This window comes from Octopus sinensis, linkage group LG1 (assembly GCF_006345805.1).
Source record: "Octopus sinensis linkage group LG1, ASM634580v1, whole genome shotgun sequence".
NCBI classification, from domain to species: domain Eukaryota; kingdom Metazoa; phylum Mollusca; class Cephalopoda; order Octopoda; family Octopodidae; genus Octopus; species Octopus sinensis.
In genome coordinates, this window is record NC_042997.1 from 38,966,082 (window position 1) to 38,984,479 (window position 18,398).

At 36.1% G+C, this 18,398-nt stretch overlaps 1 protein-coding gene across 5 annotated transcripts in view; it reads left to right on the top strand.

Annotated features, from left to right (window-relative positions):
* LOC115219158 (calcitonin gene-related peptide type 1 receptor) overlaps positions 1 to 18,398 on the top strand; it is a 320,899-nt gene that overhangs the window by 264,068 nt on the left and 38,433 nt on the right. For 4 of the 5 annotated variants that reach the window (XM_036499309.1, XM_036499331.1, XM_036499267.1 and 1 more), the window contains one exon: positions 16,286 to 16,380. The exons of the other annotated variant lie outside the window; for it this stretch is intronic. In XM_036499309.1, the coding sequence (XP_036355202.1) occupies positions 16,286 to 16,380 (95 nt within the window). The remainder of the gene's footprint in view (positions 1 to 16,285; positions 16,381 to 18,398) is intronic. 5 annotated transcript variants of the gene reach the window in all.

The following is an 18,398-nucleotide window of genomic DNA, read 5'->3' on the forward strand; positions in this document are numbered from 1 at the left end:
AGACATAGGTATTAAGTCGATTACATCTACCCCAGTGAGTAACTGGTACTTAATTTATCGACCCCGAAAGGATGAAAGGCAAAGTCGACCTCGGCGGAATTTGAACTCACAACGTAACGGCAGACGAAATACCGCTAGGCATTTCGCCCGACGTGCTAACGATTCTGCCAGCTCGCCGCCTTCATGTATATATATATACTAATTTCTTCATGTATGTATATACTAATTTCTTTTCATTAACCTCATTGATGTTTAAGGCCTCATGTAACCAAAACACTAACAAGACACTAACACGCAACCGTTCTAAATATTCTAAGAGAGATATTACCTGTTACAGTACAGCCTCCATCTAACATTGAGCTGTTTACAAGGAGTCTGGGTAGGTTGCAGGCGTTTAAAGGAAACAAAGGTTAAAAGTGAGAGGTAAGAGATGTGGCAGGGTCCGGATCGAGGCAATGGAAGAGGCAGCGGATGTATTCTGGAGAGGCAGTGGCAAGGTGGTTGGTAAGCGGAAGATGGATACGATTGAACAGACTTTAAACGCGGGATATAAGGCCTGAGATGCGGGCAACGGCACAGGATATGGCAGCTTCAATAAGGTGGGTGTCTGGTCACGTCAAATAAAGAGACTGGCCAGGTATTGATGTCTCAAAGTCTTTGTTACGGCTACAGAGGCGGCAGAGGCGGGGGAACTGGGAGTAGAAGATGGTGTGGTTGGGTGTTAGAAGGAAATGTCGAAGTAGATGTGGGAAGCTGTTGGTTTCAATAAGTCAGAAGGCGGAGAGGGAGATGCGAGGGTGGGATGATCCATAGAGACTGTAATGTCGAAGAAACTGAGGTAAGTCTAAAAGATAGAGGAAGTGAAAAGGACCAGGAGCTGAAAGGAGTTGATGAAAATGCCGAAGGATTTTAGCTCTTCGCGTACTTTAGCTTCATTACTATAGCAACAGTCCGGATACTATGGCAACAGACCACACACACACATATATATATATACATATATATCTTTCTCTCTCTAACTCTCTCTCCCTCTCTCTCTCATTCTCTCTCTCTCTCTCTCTATTTATCTATGTCTGTCTATCTATCTTCCTATCTCTATCTATCTATCAATCTTTCTTTATATTTACCTCTCTCTCTTTCTTTCTTTCTTTCTTTCTTTCTTTCTCTCTCTCTCTCTCTCCTCTCTCTCTCTCTCTCTCTCTCTCTAATGACACGATGTGATCTTTTTTCACCGAAGTCTCAATGCTTGTAACCTATTCATGTATTTAGCGAAGATACAAGGTGAGTTTCTAAGCTTTTAAGATTTTAGATAGCAATCTTATGATTGCTATCTAAAATTTTATTTTCCCTGTTATTTCAACTTTTGACCAACATATTCGTGCCTACTGCAATAAAGACAGATTCCACCAGTTTGAACAGAGTAACAGTATTCCTATCCTCAAATTAACATAATCGATTACTAAGCTACTTCAGCTGACATTGTCCTGAGTAAAATGGCGAAGTAAATTTCTATTTGTAACTGAATTGAAGATATTTTGTCAGAAGATTTAACAAAGCAAAGTTATTTCTATTAACGAAATTCTAACTCTCTGATTTTACTTGTAGCTTGTTCGTTAGTATTTTGGGGAATATGTTTTTGATTACATTTTATACTCTATTGTTTTCTGAAAGTATAAAAACAAAATCGTATATTCCAGCAAGTTTATGTCGATTCTGATTTTCTTTCTGTTTGTCTCTTACATTGATTTCAAAATTATTCATAATGTGTGCTCGTTTATTTGTCTGAATTACAATGGAAGATATTAGCCATCTAAAAGCAGAGCCCTGTCATAAACATAACAGAAAATTGTATTTCAATTTCGACGCTAATCATTTCAACTAAAAATTCTACAGAGTGAATTGATAAATTGATAATAGAAGTGGTGTTTTGGATTGGTTAAACTAAATACTAAAAGTATGTAATATTATGATAAATACCTAGGGAAGACGAAAGAGCTTCGAAAATAATGAAGTACATATTACAATTTTGATTTCGCGTGAAATCGTTTCACTTCATTTGCACCAATTTCTGTCAGCACATCGATAACAACTGATGATATCCGGGAGTGTTGCTGCTCGATGGGTAAGGTTTTAGATATTTGATAAAGTCGATCCACATACGGAACACATCGGCCTCATTAAAAAATTAGGAGAATTGAAGACTATAGAAAATGTTAGTTTTGACCTTACGGTTTGATTTTCGTGAAGAGCTTGTCTGTATTTTTCCTAGTCCTTATCAGTTAAGACCTTACATTTCATTTTTCCAGTGAAACAGAATGGCAGAAATGCCAATGTATCAAAGTAATTTCACATTATTTAATTTTGTAGCTTTACATTTTGAATTTAAATCTTGTGTAAGGTATCGGCTTTTCTTATTACCTTACCAGTCCAATTAAATACCTCTCAATAATATGATTGGCTCTATTCGATTATAACACTTCACGTCTATGAAATAAAGAATTATTATATTGAACAGATACTCTAGAACAACATAATAGTTTCGATGCATCTAGAATTTTTAATATCTATGAGAAGGGTATGTGCGTGTTTGTTTCGTTAGAGCAACGTTTCTCTTAAACAAAAGTCTGTTCCTCTTTACGGAGAATGGGAAGCTGAGCGTTTGTAATTTATTTAATATAAACTTGTTATTGAGTATTCTCGATCATTACTTGAGGAGCAATTCATCAAGACTGAAGGGGCAATATAATTCTTTTTTTCTGAAGTGTGTTTTGTCCGAGATATATGGTTTCTTTTAATTACGTTATTAACTATGCAACATATCTCTTCAAGAATTGTTACGGACGAAATAGATTAATGTTAATACTGGTGTATCTTTTATATTTCTAATGAATTCCAGTGAAGATTCGTATTGTCAGAATGGCTAAGATATCACTTAACCACATCAGTATATCTTGTGTCTAAGATAGAAAATTAAATTTAACTCCACCTTACCTGGCATCAAAATGATCAAGAGCAATTAAATAATGACAGAATGATGGAGCAGAGAAATAAGAGTTCATTAGTTTATGTGAAGGTGCGTGGCTCAATGGTTAGAGCGTCGAGCTTACGATCGTGAGGTTGTGAGCTCGAATCCTGGACCGGGCTGCGTGTTGTGTTCTTGAGCAAGACACTTTATTTCACGTTGCTCCAGTACACTCAGCTGTAGAAATGAGTTGCGACGTCACGGGTGCCAAGCTGTATCGGTCCTTGCGTTTCCCTTGGACAACATCGGTGACGTGAAGAGGGGAGGCCGATATGCATGGGCGACTGCTGGTCATCCATAAAACAACCTTGCCCAGACTTGTGCCTCAGAGGGTAACTCTCTAGGTGCAATCCCATGGTCAGTGTCTGACCGAAGGTGGTCACCACCAGTTTCGTGTGCCGAAATCAAATCTTTTCAAATTGACATAATCTACCGATTTCTTGGAGATTAGTAGACGGAATCGTTATTCTCCTTACATTCTAAGTTCATGTTGTTAAAATAAATACCAGTCATGTACTATCGTCTAAAAAATACTCCAGATACTTTTCAATTTCTTTTTTCAACCATGCTTTATGGTATAGCAAAAGCAATAAATTTACATATCTTTTATTGTCTTCTTTCTCTTAATTATGCTCATTCTTGCTTTTCGAAGATCTATTTAATAGTTAGTACTATTAACGCGTTCTCTTCGTCCGTCTTTACGTTCTGAGTTTCCACCGAGGTCGACTTTGCCTTTCATATTTTCGGGGTCGATAAAAAAAGTAAAGTACCAGTTGAACACTGGAATCGATGTAATCGACTTACCCACCTCTCCCCAAATTGCTGGCCTTGTGCCAAAATTTGAAATCAGTCTTAGCACGTTCTAACCGCTTTGTTCCGATGAAGCCACACTAACGCTTTATTGTTATTTGATTGTAAGATAGTAGATTGGTTGAATCATTTGGTAGTCGGAAAAATTTCCAGGAGTATTTGTTTGGCTACTTACGTTCTGAATTTATATCTCGCCGAAGTCAATTTTGCCTTTCTTCTCTCGGAGATCGACGTAATAAAGTACCAGTTTAGTACTGGTGTAGATATAATCGAATGACTAACCCCCTTCACCTCGAAATTTTTGTAACTAGTACTTCTATGACAAATACTTAATACTATTATTTGAATTGACAGAATGAGCTGAGGGATTAACAAAATGACTTGACGCATTTAATTACAACTCTGCGTTGTTCGGTCGAATCCTGTGAAGATCAACTTTTGCCTTAATCTTTCTTTCACCGACAAAATAATTGTTTCTAGTTTAGGCACAAGGCCAGCAACTTTGAGGGAGTGTAATAAGCCAATCGGGCCGGGCGGTTAGGGTTAGGAAAAGTTGACCTCGGTGGGATTTTAACTCAGAATATAAAGAACCGGAAGAAATAATACAAGGTACTTTTTATCCGAAACTCGCGCTTCACCTTCGTCACTAAAATAATACCAGTTAAGTGTGGAGGCGCAATGGCCCAGTGGTTAGGGCAGCGGACTCGCGGTCATAGGATCGCGGTTTCGATTCCCAGACCGGGCGTTGTGAGTGTTTATTGAGCGAAAACACCTAAAGCTCCACGAGGCTCCGGCAGGGGATGGTGGTGATTCCTGCTGTACTCTTTCACCACAACTTTCTCTCACTCTTACTTCCTGTTTCTGTTGTACCTGTATTTCAAAGGGCCGGCCTTGTCACTCTTTGTGTCACGCTGAATATCCCCGAGAACTACGTTAAGGGTACACGTGTCTGTGAAGTACTCAGCCACTTACACGTTAATTTCACGAGCAGGCTGTTCCGTTGATTCGGATCAACCGGAACCCTCGTCGTCGTAACCAGTTAAGTATAAGTCCATCCACCAGTTAAGTAACCAGTTAAGTATAAGTCCATCCACCAGTTAAGTATAAGTAACGAATCAATATCCAAAGATGTAAGGCCTTGCGGTTTATGTAAGAAACCAATATTATAAGCGACATCTCGTCCGTCTTTACCTTCTGAGTTCAAGTTCCATGGACGTCGACTTTACGTCTCGTCCTTCGAGATTGATAAAATAAAGATTAGTTAAGCACTGGCGTCAATGTAATCTATTTCTTTATTACCCACAAGGGGCTAAACATAGAGGGGACAAACAAGGACAGACATAGGTATTAAGTCGATTATATCGACCCCAGTGCGTAACTGGTACTTAATTTATCGACCCCGAAAGGATGAAAGGCAAAGTCGACCTCGGCGGAATTTGAACTCACAACGTAACGGCAGACGAAATACTGCTAAGCATTTCGCCCGGCGTGCTAACGTTTCTGCCAGCTCGCCGCCTATGTAATCAATCGTCTTACCTTCGCCCCAAAAATTGCTACCTTGTACCAAAATTTGAAACCATTATTAGCAGATTCGGTAAGGTGTCGGATAAGAAGCTTTCAGTAATTATTTATAGCTCTTTGTATTCAGAGTTCAAAATCCCAGTCAGGTCAACTTTTCCTTTCATCTTTCTGTGATCGATAAAATAACCGACAAGTATTAGGCTTCAGTTTTTTTTTTTTAATCTTTTATGGTTTTTCTTCCGCGTAAATCTCTAGTCTTAGGCCTATCTAAGACATCCTTATAACTATTTTACGTGATGAAGTGGGGGAGAATTTTATCAGACGCTGGCGGCCAAAATGATCATGTGACAAAGATGAGGTGCAGGTAGTAGTAGTAGTAGTAGTAGTAGTAATAGTTGTAGTAGTAGCAGCAGCAGCAGCAGCAGCAGCAGCAGTAGTAGTAGTAGTAGCAGCAGCAGCAGCAGCAGCAGCAGCAGCAGCAGTAGTAGTAGTAGTAGTAGTAGTAGTAGTTGTAGTAGTAGTAGTAGTTCCGTTGACAATGACAACGGCGGACATCATTGTTGTTTGATGTTTCATTTCAGAATAACGGACATCATCAACTGATATTTCAAAAGTCCTACCCGGATATGACCGTCATCAATGAAAGTGAATATTTTACGGTACTTTTAGATTGTAAGTTTTATTGTGCGAGAGACTAACACTTTTAGTTTTTCTACCTACTTAAAGTAAAGATAAATGTACAAATGATCCTTAAGAATAATGGATTTTGGGGGTTTTTTTTGTTCGTTTGGTGCACTTTTGTGCAACCTTTTCCCATCGTTTAAAAGTTAGATATTATTACTATTTGCAACTGCATTTTTCACTTCCATCTAAACTCTCTCTTTGTACTTTCATCATTAGTCATTTTCTTCTTCTTTTTATTCCCTCTCTCCCTCTCTCTTTCTCCCTCTCTCTTTCTCCCCCCCTCTCTCTCTCTCTCTCTCTCTCTCTCTCTCTCTCTCTCTCTGAATGTTATACTTCTACTATCCTGCAAAATACCAGAAAAGTTTTCAAACCTACAAACTTTACTCACAATGAATTGCCCTGAGTAGTGATGACTGTGAATTCAATAAGACAACCTTTCCAACCCTAGCAGCATCGCAAAACACCTGTCAGTTTTGCAGAGTTGACTCTTTTATAAGTATTTTCAATAGAACTTGGTTTAAAGTGTCCATCCTGCTTCTTCCAACTGTATCTTTTCTTTTAAAACCACCACTTCCTCTCAAAGGATGCAAGTGCGCAGTGTTTCCCAACAGAAGCCTATCACCAGATAGAGCAGGATCCCAAACCTATGGGCAAAGCTTCGGGAGGCTAACCCAAGATTAATCCCAAATTTTCTTTTCAGCCAGTTTGTGGCTGGTCGCTCAGAATGAGCACATAATTGCGAAAGGATCACCTTCGGTTATTGAATATCAGCTGGGATGCATATAAGAATCGCTACAGTACTTCACTACAATGTGTGAGTTATGGATTCGTGTTCTCTCTTTCATACCAAGATAATACAAATGTATCTATCAATTAATCAGTTCTCGTTTCTATATTGATACTTTCAAAGCATCCATTGATAACATTGACACAGTCCTTAAATACACCAAAGAAACATTTGAGCCATGTCTTTCTACATGTGATCAACACACAGTTTAAACTTTAATGACACAATGGGCTAGACGTTTCAATTTCTAACAATCTCCCGTAGCAAAATTACCATCATTCCCAAAACTATATCCAAAAGACAATATTCCCTCTTGTAGGGTCTGAAAAGTATGTCGTGTTTCATTAATTGCGGATTTTCAACAAAAAATAAAAGAAGGTTCCGCATTTCAGTTCTTTTTCACATATCTGAAATGATACTTCTACAACACAACCATTCTTGACAGCATCCAAAAGAATGTTATTAAACTAATTTACAAATTTCACTTTCCAACGCGGCGCTACCATCAAAGCTTCTACTCATCTCAATTCAGAACAGTAACCCGCCAGAATTTTCTCGCCAACTTTTTATTTTTTATTTATTCATTTATTTATTTATTTTTTGTAGCCGTTGCTGTGATGATGTTTAAATCGAACATCAGCTGCCTTCATCTCATCAAGAAAACATGGCACGGTTACTACCTCTCCTTCTCTAATTAAACAAACAATTACATTTCATAATTAAAAATAATATCAACTTTAAGTGTGTTCAAGCCTACAAACGATATTTTTATCCACTTGTTTACCCTTGTCGCCACTTAATGGAATACAATTAAAGTATTTTCAATTAGCAGATGATGGAATAAGATTTTATATTACGGATATGTCTTAGATTAATGTTATTAAGTTGGCGGAATTAGAAAATATTATGAAATAAATCGAAACTGTTTTTGGAAGATTTCCTTTATTAGTTAGGAATTAACAAATAAGATGTTTTTTATTTGTTTTTTTTTTATTGAGTTCCACCAACAAATTATTTTATTTTAAATTTCGAAATAATTGATATGTTTATTCCTATTTGGGTACAAGTCTAATCACTTATACACTTATAAGGGAGAAATATGCGATTCTGTTACTTCTTTATAACTGTTTGTTAAATAAAGAGAATTGTGTATTTATACAATATTTTAACAGATAATCCGTGTCTTTGCAATCGCATTAGAGTTGGGTTTCAGTGGTGTTTATAGATTTTTCGTTCTTGTTAGAGATTTATATTGCGATGGTCTTAACAGAATTTTTGTAGCTTTTGCCATGTCAGTATAAAGCAAAGTCGTACGTCCTAATCATGTAAAGAAAAGCCTAGCAATGTTGTTACTTGTATATTTTTCAAAAGTTCAAATCGGATAAATTTTTCTGTTTTTATCTTTGGGTTGTTGTATTTTAGCCTAGTGGTAAAACCACTACCAACTACGGTTCTGTTGTACAATGAAACTGTATCGTTAGATATTCATTTGGCGTTCCGTTCGTATTTTCCTGTCCACCTAGCCAGCGGAATGGCGTCATTCGAAGGCTACAACAATGCGAGAAAGTGCATTGTGATCAGTGGTGTATTGCAACATCTGGTGGTCCGATCGATACAGTGATAAGTGACATTCATACATGCATACATACATATATACATGCATACATACATGTGTACATGCTTACATACATGATGGCTGCAAATCAATTTCGAGTAATGCGATTATTTGATAGCTCCCTTTCTCTTAAACTTGAGTTAAACTATGCAACACATAACCAAGATGCTAAAACTCAAGCAATGCCTGTCCAGTGAGTACTGTAAAGTGAGGAAAGACCTTGCTAACCCCACTCTCTAAACAACGTATTTTCCCAAAAAGAATTTGTCTTAAATCATTTCATGCAAATGAAGTCGCAAATGTTACATAAGAATTTTTCTTCTCCTAGGTTGATATCCAAACAACGGTTAAGGGGCCTTTAACTCCCAGCAGTTGGATGGCTAATGACTGTACTGAGTTCATCCACCCATTGGCAGGTTTTGTTTTTCATGCTTCAGGGTATTTAACAAAAACTACCCTTCATCAACGGCCCAACCATGCGTCAAGTTGTATTGGGTTATATGTTAAGAGTGCCCTTACATAACTTATAAACATACACTTTACAACTCTGATTTCTTTTATGTTTGTCTTTTGCAATTTTTATTGCATAATCTAAAAGGTTTTTTTCTTATACTTCATTGGTTTGGAATTATTCAATCAACAAACAAAATCATTCTTCAATTCATAAAAATTAATATATCTTATCAAACGTAAATTCTAAAATTTTGACATTTAGACATTTATTTTTGTCATGAGCACTTATGACGCATTATATTTTAAATTCCCAGCACAGACTCTATGGCACTTCTGTGACCTATATGAATAGATGTATGCAAAGCTATTTCTTCTCAGCTAATTTCCATACTTTTAATAATCATCTTTAACTACTCTTTATTTTTTCTAGGATGCATTTAAGATTGCACAAACTTAACCATTTCTATCATTGTCTTTTTGGGATTAACTCTTTTATGTTATTTACTATAAGAGCGTGCCTTTTAGTATCGTGTTCGAATATGCGTGTACTTCGAAGTGTTAGTGATGCACATTACACTCATTACGATTTTTATTTTAATCCATGACAAATCATTTCGAGTTCCTTTGCTAAATCAACTTATTTTATTTTATGGATTTATTTTCAAAATCAATTAACATCTAACAAAATGCATGCAGAAAAATAGAAAACAAAATGCAAATTTCAAGCGATTTCAAATACTGTAGTAAAGGAAGTGACGTAGAAAATACGTCATGAGCAGATATCGTTTTGCTGAATTACGGCCGCCTTTGTTTTCGCGTTTTCTTTCGTGTTTGGTAATAATTCCATATTTAATGTTTCTGGAGCGCCAGATTAAGGGCTTATTTCTGCAACAAGCAGTATGAGTTTTGCTTTCATTTATATCTATATGCTTTTACTTTCGAAAGACAGACGTTTAGATTGTATATTAGCTTCATATTTTGGCACAAGGCCAAAATTTCGGGAAAGGTAGGTAAGTTGACTTGATCGAACTCAGTGTTCAACTGGTACTTATTGCATCGACCCCGAAAGGACGAAAGGCATAACTCGACCTCGATAGAATTTGAACTCAAAACGAACGAAATGCTGCTAAGAATTTTGCCCGGAGTCCTAACGATTCAGCCGAGCCACAGCCCTATTTAAATTGTATATTATAGACATGATTTAATCGATTTTTTTTCATCTGTATACATAAAAGGCAGGATGTGTGTGTGTGTGTGTACATGAATGTAATTTATGAACGTCCACAAATTAGCACGCATGTCGCTCCAATTTTAGGAGGACATTCGTCATGATCCTAGCTGTATTTTCGTCAACGTATTTTTACCAGAGGCACCAGCGAGTAGCAGTAAAAATAAATTTTCCACCAAAACTTTTAACAATTTTCAAGTCGGAGAAATCAACAATGTTTGCAAACAGGAGTTAAGTTCCCTTCTAGCGACGAGTAATTTTTTTTGTTAAGACTTTTGTTGACTTTTTTTACCATCGAGGAAAAAAGTGTTTTGTTGATATACGGGCAACACACACGAGCATGTGTGCGTACAAAAAACATGTATGCAATAGGTGTACGTACGTACGTGTGTGTATGTGTGTGTCCGTATATATATATATATATATATATATATATATATATATATATAATATATATATATATACATATAGATAGATAGATAGACCAATTTGAACGGATTTCGCCCAAATTTGACGTCGATGTTTCTTAGTTTGATTTGAAATAAGGAAACTTGATTAGCTTAATTATCCTAACTTAATCACGAGCAAAGCAGGGTTACACTGCTAGTTGTATATAAAAAAAGAGTAAATACCGTTTATCTTATTACGTGACAGAATAACCAGTGAAATTAGCACCATCACTATATTGACTTTGATTTAATCAGCTAAATATTACCGCTACACTAAAAAAAAAATGGTACCTACCAAAGGAAAGCAATATTACAAGATATAATTGAGCGACAAGTCGATAGAAATTGTAGAGTGTCAGAACGAATAGATAAATACTTTATAATATTTATTCTCATACTCCTGTATCATTATTCAAATTCCAGAGACCCTGCTATGATAGTCATAAATCCGGATTGCTGTGTTTAATCGCATGTCAGTCTTATCAAATACGAATTTGATCGAGAGCGTTCCAACCGTAATCGCCTTGTTATTTCCTGTATATATGATTATATTGTCGAAAATACCCATCCCCACTTCGCAAAATGGTAATATATGATTTTAATGGGGATATGGCTATTATTTCTAGCAAGGCAAATACCCACGTAGAAGCTTCTCAATTGGCTCACGTACTCTGGTTGACTTAATTGAATATATATGAAATTGCCGATATTCATAAATAAAAGAATACAATATTGTTCTTCGGAACTTGTACAGCGCCAAACTACTTATAGCTTTTTAGATTCATCGAAAGTTAGATTTTATCTACCGTCCCCCACGTCATTAGAAAATTAAGTATCAGGTATTAGTTGTCACATCATGCAATCATTCCACTCGATATCAATGAATATTCAATATATGTATGAGTGTTATACTTTAGTTAGTTTATGGGATTATTGCGTGAACGAGACGTAAGGGAAATGATGTCAGTTTTTCTTTTTATAAAGCACTTTATTTTCCTTTTCTGTGTATAAGAAAATCGATTAGGGTGTTTCGTTTTGTTTTGTTTTGTTTTTCTTTTTTTTTTTGTCACTGACATGTTATTTAGTGCAGAGGCTTTCTAAGAAAAGATCTACTGCTGATAAATACGTTGGATAGCTCATTTGTTTATTCCGTTTGGCATTCATACGTCGTTGTTTTCTTATAACCAGTGTACTTTTTCTATCTCATCTCTTTTTACCAGAACCGTTTCAAAATATAATGATTACATAAATACAAGTAAAAACATGCAGAAATATCTTGTAATTTTTCTTTTAATTTTACACTGTTGAATCATTACTACAGTAAAAATTCAAAGTCAATCGATGGGTTAAAACAAGTTCTGACTGAGAAACTGGTATTTTTTACCCATTTACCGACTCTGCATACTAGCTGTGGCAAAGACAACCAACAGTCTAATCCAGCTAATAAGGTACTACATACTAATCCATGTCATCCTTGTAGCTAAACAAAAAATACTGTAAAACAGCTAATAATGTAGGTACCGGGCCTGAAATTCAGGGGAGGAGTTAGTTGGTATTACCAGTCCCAGTGCTTAAAGGAAACTTCATTTTATCAAATCTGGTGGGATGAGAGGTACAATTGATCTCCGCGAGATTTGGACTAAAAACGTAAAGAGCCGTAACGAATGCTGCCAAACACTTTTTTTGTTGCTCTAACGATTCTGCTAATCTACCATCCTCTATAACAGTTAGAAACTATTTCATTTGTTACAATACTAAATCCAACTTGTTTCGGGGGTATGCAGCATGAAAAGAGACAACCAATCTAGCTTTCTATAAAATTCATTAAAACATTCCTCGGTGACAGCCAACAATGTATTGTGTTATGGGAAGTTTCAAACACCAACATTTTATTAAAAGCTACTATTTCGTTCTAGCTGAATCGTATGGCATAACAATATTATTGAAGGAAACTCAGAACTTTTTTGCAGAATAGATATTTTTATTTTCTCCATTAACTCCCAGTAATGTCGATTCCTAACATCAGTGCATGACCACAAATTCTGTGGCAAGATTATGATAGATTAAATTACCCTTAACATGTACCATATGAAGAGTGATATATTTTATCGATCCCAGAAGGATGAAATCCACAGTCGACTTCAGTTGGATTTAAACTCGGAAAGTAGAGGTCCGTAACTAAACACTCACCGTATGTTTGCCCTATCCTCTAAGAATTCTGCTAAACATCTATACTTAGTTTTTCTATTTGCTTATACCGTACGGAGCAGTGGATATAATTGACATTTTAAATGTTTTAAGACAGTAAAACTATGGGATATGCCACTTTTTTGCGCATTATTTATATTTTCCTTCATAACTAGAAATTTTAACTAATGAGGTTTGCAGAATTAAACTGATTATTTGGCAAAAGCAAAACATAGAATTAGTAAAAAATCTATAAGCAGATAATCCGATTATTATTCCAAGAAACATTTATCATTTTAGTTTTTCTGTTAGATAATAGGAAAGTCTGTTTGTGATTCTATGTTAATTTACTCAGAAATTGTGAATCGAATTGTTTGTATAGTTATAAAATGATATAAATATGTACACCTGGGTTGAACGCAAGTTTGTCATAAATAAAATTTTATCAGACAAGCCTGGTTTCTACTTCAGGCAACTGCAAGAACTTAAGAGCGTAGGATAGAGAGATCTGTCTAGATAATTGGAGAAATAATTGCTATCAGATATCAATTCTCATCTAATTACTAAGGTGTCGAATAGATACTCAGATACTCAAACACTTCACCTTTACATCGGAGAATCTCTAATGTCATTAATCATGTTGTTGAAAAAAGCTACAATTACAAGGCAGGTATAGTTGTGCAGTAAAAAAAAAAGTTAAGTTCGCGACCACGGAGTTTCGGAATCGATCCCACTATGTATCACCTTGAACAAGTGTCTGTTCCTATAAATTCGGGTCTCTCTACATGTTGATAGTAATATTGGTAGGCAGGAAATGTGCGTGTATACTTATATATGTGTATATTAGGCGGCGAGCTGGCAGAAACGTTAAGACGCTGGGCGAAATGCTAAGTGGTATTTCGTCAGCCGTTGCGTTCTGGGTTCAAATTCCGCCGAGGTCGACTTTGCCTTTCATCTTTCGGGGTCGATAAATTAAGTACCAGTGACGCACTGGGGTCGATGTAATCGACTTAATCTGTTTGTCTGTCCTTGTTTGTTCCCTCTGTGTTTAGCCCCTTGTGGGTAGTAAAAAATATATATATATATGTGTATGTTTATGCATGAGAGTATGATGGTGGGTGTATAAATGGTGCTATATGATAGGACAGACATAGCCAGCTAGATTCGATTCGTGTCGAAAGGTAAATCAAGCACTCGATGAAATAGATATATCGATTAAGGTCGGGCTGATTGATCAACTTTTGAAGAGATGTCCCAGCATGACACCAATCCAACGACTAAGGCCAATTAACAGAGTAAAAATTCGAAAGGTTACTTGAATTTATCAGTTTTTACTTCCTTCTTCATTTGATTTAATATATGCTTGAGACGATAGGTTGGTAATGGTGTTACGTGCTAAATGCTCAATAACGTTCTAAGTTCAAATTCAGTGGTTTCTACTTGTCTTTTATGCTTCTAAGGAATATAAAATATTTCACACTCACACATATATTTTTTTTTTTTTTCAGTCATTTGACTTCGGCCATGCTGGAGCACCGCTTTTAGTCAAACAAATCGACCCCTGTACTTATTCTTTGTAAGCCTAGTACTTATTCTATCGGTGTCTTTTGCCGAACCGCTAAGTTACGGGGACGGGAACACACCAAAATCGGTTGTTAAGCGATGCTGGGGGGACAAACACAGACACACAAACATACACACACACAGACACATGTGTGTATATATATGTATATATATATATATATATATATATATACGACGGGCTTCTTTCAGTTTCCGTCTACCAAAACCACTCACAAGGCTTTGGCCGGCTCGAGGCTATAGTTGAAGACACTTGCCCAAAGTGCCACGCAGTGGGATTGAACACGGAACCATGTGGTTGGTAAGCAAGCTACTTACCACACAGCCACTCCTACGCCAATATATATATATATATTGGGCCATCCCATAAATAATGCGGTTTTATCAACTGCATGAACTAAAAGTCGGAGGGGGACGAGATAAACTATCTGCATCAACTTGTTTTAAAAGCAGGTAGTAATGTTACCATGTACTTATTATTAGTGCAAGTTTTGAAGAGTACAGTTTGATTTTAACAATTATTTTTCAAAGCTATGATGGGAGTAACAAAGGAACATATTCGACATAATTTGCTTTATGAATTCAATAAAGACAACAACGCAGCAGAAAGTGCGAGGAATATTAATGCATTATATGGGGATCGGATATTAAGTGTAACCCAGTGTCAACGGTGGTTCCAGAAATTTCGAGCCCGAAACTACAGTCTAGAAAACGATCCTAGTCCAGGAATATCTTTAGAGCTCAACGGGGATGTCCAGCAAACCCTGGTGGAACAAACTCCCTTCGAGAAGCTTAGATTTGATCATTCAACCATTCATCGACACCCGCGTGTTATCGGAAAAGACAGCAAATTGAATCCACAGATTCCTCACAAACTTTCCGAGTCTAATCGCGCGCAGAGAGTGAATGTGTGCTCTTCTTTGCTGTCACGTCTCACGAATGAATATTTTTTTGATCAAATAGTGACGGGAAATGGCTTCTCTATAAAAGTGTCAAGCACCGAAGACAGTGGGTAGGGAAAGGAAAAACAGCGGCACCCCAGGCTAAAGAAAGTCTTCACTCACGCAACGTATTGTTATCTGCTTGGTGGGATATAAAAAGTTTAGTCTACTTTGAACTTTTAAACCCAAACCAAATGATAACAAAGAAGATTTACTGTTTGAGCGGCTTAAGTCAGCGCTGGGAGAAAAACAACCATCTTTGGTTTCAAGACGAAAGGTTTACTTCCATCAGAATAATGCTCGGCCACATACAGCGAGGATGACATTCGAAAAGCTGAAGCAGTTTGAATGGGAAACGATTCCCCACCCACCATATTCGCCGTATATTGCCCCATCTGATTATCATTTACTCCACAGTCTTTAAAATCTTTTGGACAGAGAAAATAGAAATCTTTTAGACGAGATCTGAACAGTGCATTTTGGAAGAGAGGCCGTGCAAGTCTACCAGATAGATGGAAGAGTATTGTAGGAAATGAAGGAGAGTGTATTTTAGACTAAAAAAGAACTTTGTTTATCTTAATTTTGAAAAATAAAAGTATGAATAATACCGCATTATTCTATATCTATATAGAAATCTCCTTAACCGAATACATTCACATTCCGTAAAGCACTTGACCTCTACCCAATCCAAGGAAGTCATTTAGCATATATTAGTGAAAATATACTTTAAATTAAAATTGATAATAAAATAACTGGGGTCATATTTGATGTTCTCTTCCTTTCTACGCATTAGTTGTCTGCATGACGCCTCACAATCATAATATCACTTTATTGTGTCTTTTTCTAACTCTTTAATTCAAGATGAATACAGCATCCTCATCAAAATGGATACGTCAATGAGAAATCATTATATAAAAAAGGCATATGCTCAAGTGAAATAATTACCTATGATGTACATATGTAATATTGAAGCAACCGTCTCACATATAATGTTTTTCTTCTTGCAGCACGCAGAAGAAGCTGTAGTTTCAATTTTCATTTGGGGTTACACAATATCAATCATCACTTTGAGTATATCGATGATCATCTTTAATAGTTTTAGGTAAGTCCTCCTTTGCTAGAATTTGTATATCCATTATCGTTGCCATAGTTGTTTTACCTTAATGTTGTTGTTGATGATGATGTTGATTACTTACAGAGTAAGTTTATGTGTTTTGCTGGCTCTGTACGCCAACTTGTTTACAAATAATTAAATAATATGTAGACAAGGTTTGAGTTTTGGAGATAAATCAACACGGAAGATCTGGGGTAAATATTAAAAAAATAATAAGTAAAATTATTCGATAGGCAGTTTAAATCCAACAGAAACTGTTAGTTTGTAGTGGCTAACGTCATTAATGGCTAATTTAGCAGCAACAGGAATTTTAATCTTTTCTTTACTGTCACCATGGATCAAAGACTATTACAAGAACAAAAACGCCGGATATTATACAGAATCGAAGATGATTAAAACAGATATGGAAAACAATTTTTTCAATGAAATGTGACGTTCCAATAGAGAGCAATCATTTAAGACCAATCCAGGAACTCTACAGACCTTTGATTACTCTTACTACTAAACGCACTCTCCCAGTTATGTTCTTCGATTAAAAGATGTATGCTTTGAGCAGACATTTTCACTCGGACCGTTCTCCTGTGCCTTTCATCAAATTTACTGGAAAAACGTAATTCTCTCTTGACATTTATCTTCCTTTCCTAGTGAAATTAGTGGCAGTTGATGAAGATTTGACCAACAAGGAACATGTCTGTACTCAGTTCATTAATCTAGTTCACCATTCAACTTCTTTAGCCACCAGCAAGAGAAAAGCAGCCAATTCTTCTCGGTCAAAAGAAAACGGTAGTCGATTCTCGTAATGGATTTGGTCGATTGCTGAACTCTTCCTATATGCACGTATCTCAAACAGGCAGGGATTGCAAGACTATTGTCCCTGTATAGCTTATCCAGAAACGGCAATCTCCTCTGGATATTACTGCCAGGTTAGAGATTTTTGGAAGCTTTTGCTCTATAGAACCCAAGATGAAATCCATCCAGGATATAAATACTAATACTACAAAACTGATTAGTAGTTATTCCAAAAGCAGGAATAAAAATTCTGGTAATAGCTCTAAAGATGCAAACAATAATTAATAGTAAAAGTAATAGTAGTATAATTAGATACAATTATTAAGCTACCATAAAACCAATCCTAGGAAATGAGAAAATTAAACCAAATGACTTAAGCCCTTAAGATTGCACTGTATCTTTCGCTTTCTCTATTATATCATTTCTCATACTTCTTTTATGTTTTCTCCTACTGCCTTTCTTTTTTTCCTTATTTTCCCATACAGTCTTATTCTCTTACTTAGACTTTTAGCCTATTTTCTCGGTCTCATGCTGAAGTGAAGACGGAGAAGAAGAAATAAAGAGAGAAAACAAAGTGCTAGCGCCCTTTTAATTTCTTAGTAATAAAAAACAAAAATAAGATTACCATACAAAACAACCCGGATCGTTTCGGTTTGAACGGCAGTTTTTAACATAATTTCTAGGTAACTAAAAAATGTTAAACTTCGTATACTGGTAGAATGTGTTTATAAAACATCTTTTCCTCTTGGTTTTATTGATAAAATTCTATAGTCTGTAAAATATTTGCTGTTTATTTTCTTCAATTTCTGCAATTTCAACCAATCGATGACGTCTATTGAGTTAAAAAACATTCTGTGCCGTATGAATATGTCCCTCGTTTAAGAAACAGATTGGGTTTATTTACATTTGTGAAGAAAAAAAGATACCCTTCCCTCCACCCCTAACCCTAACTAACCCTAACCCTAAACGAGATTGAAATGCAATAGATCGATTCTAGGGTCATAATTATGGGTGACAATTTCATATGACACCGCAAGAAAAAAACTGCCGTTCAAACCGAAAAGAACCAACAACCCAAATACAGATAAGAATCCCTTGTCTTATATTGGTGATTAAATAATTAATTACGGGATTCTTTCTTGCTGAATGTACTTTATAAATTGGTGTGTCCGAAAGAGTGACATGTGCATATGCGTGCATTTGTCTGCATGTGTTTT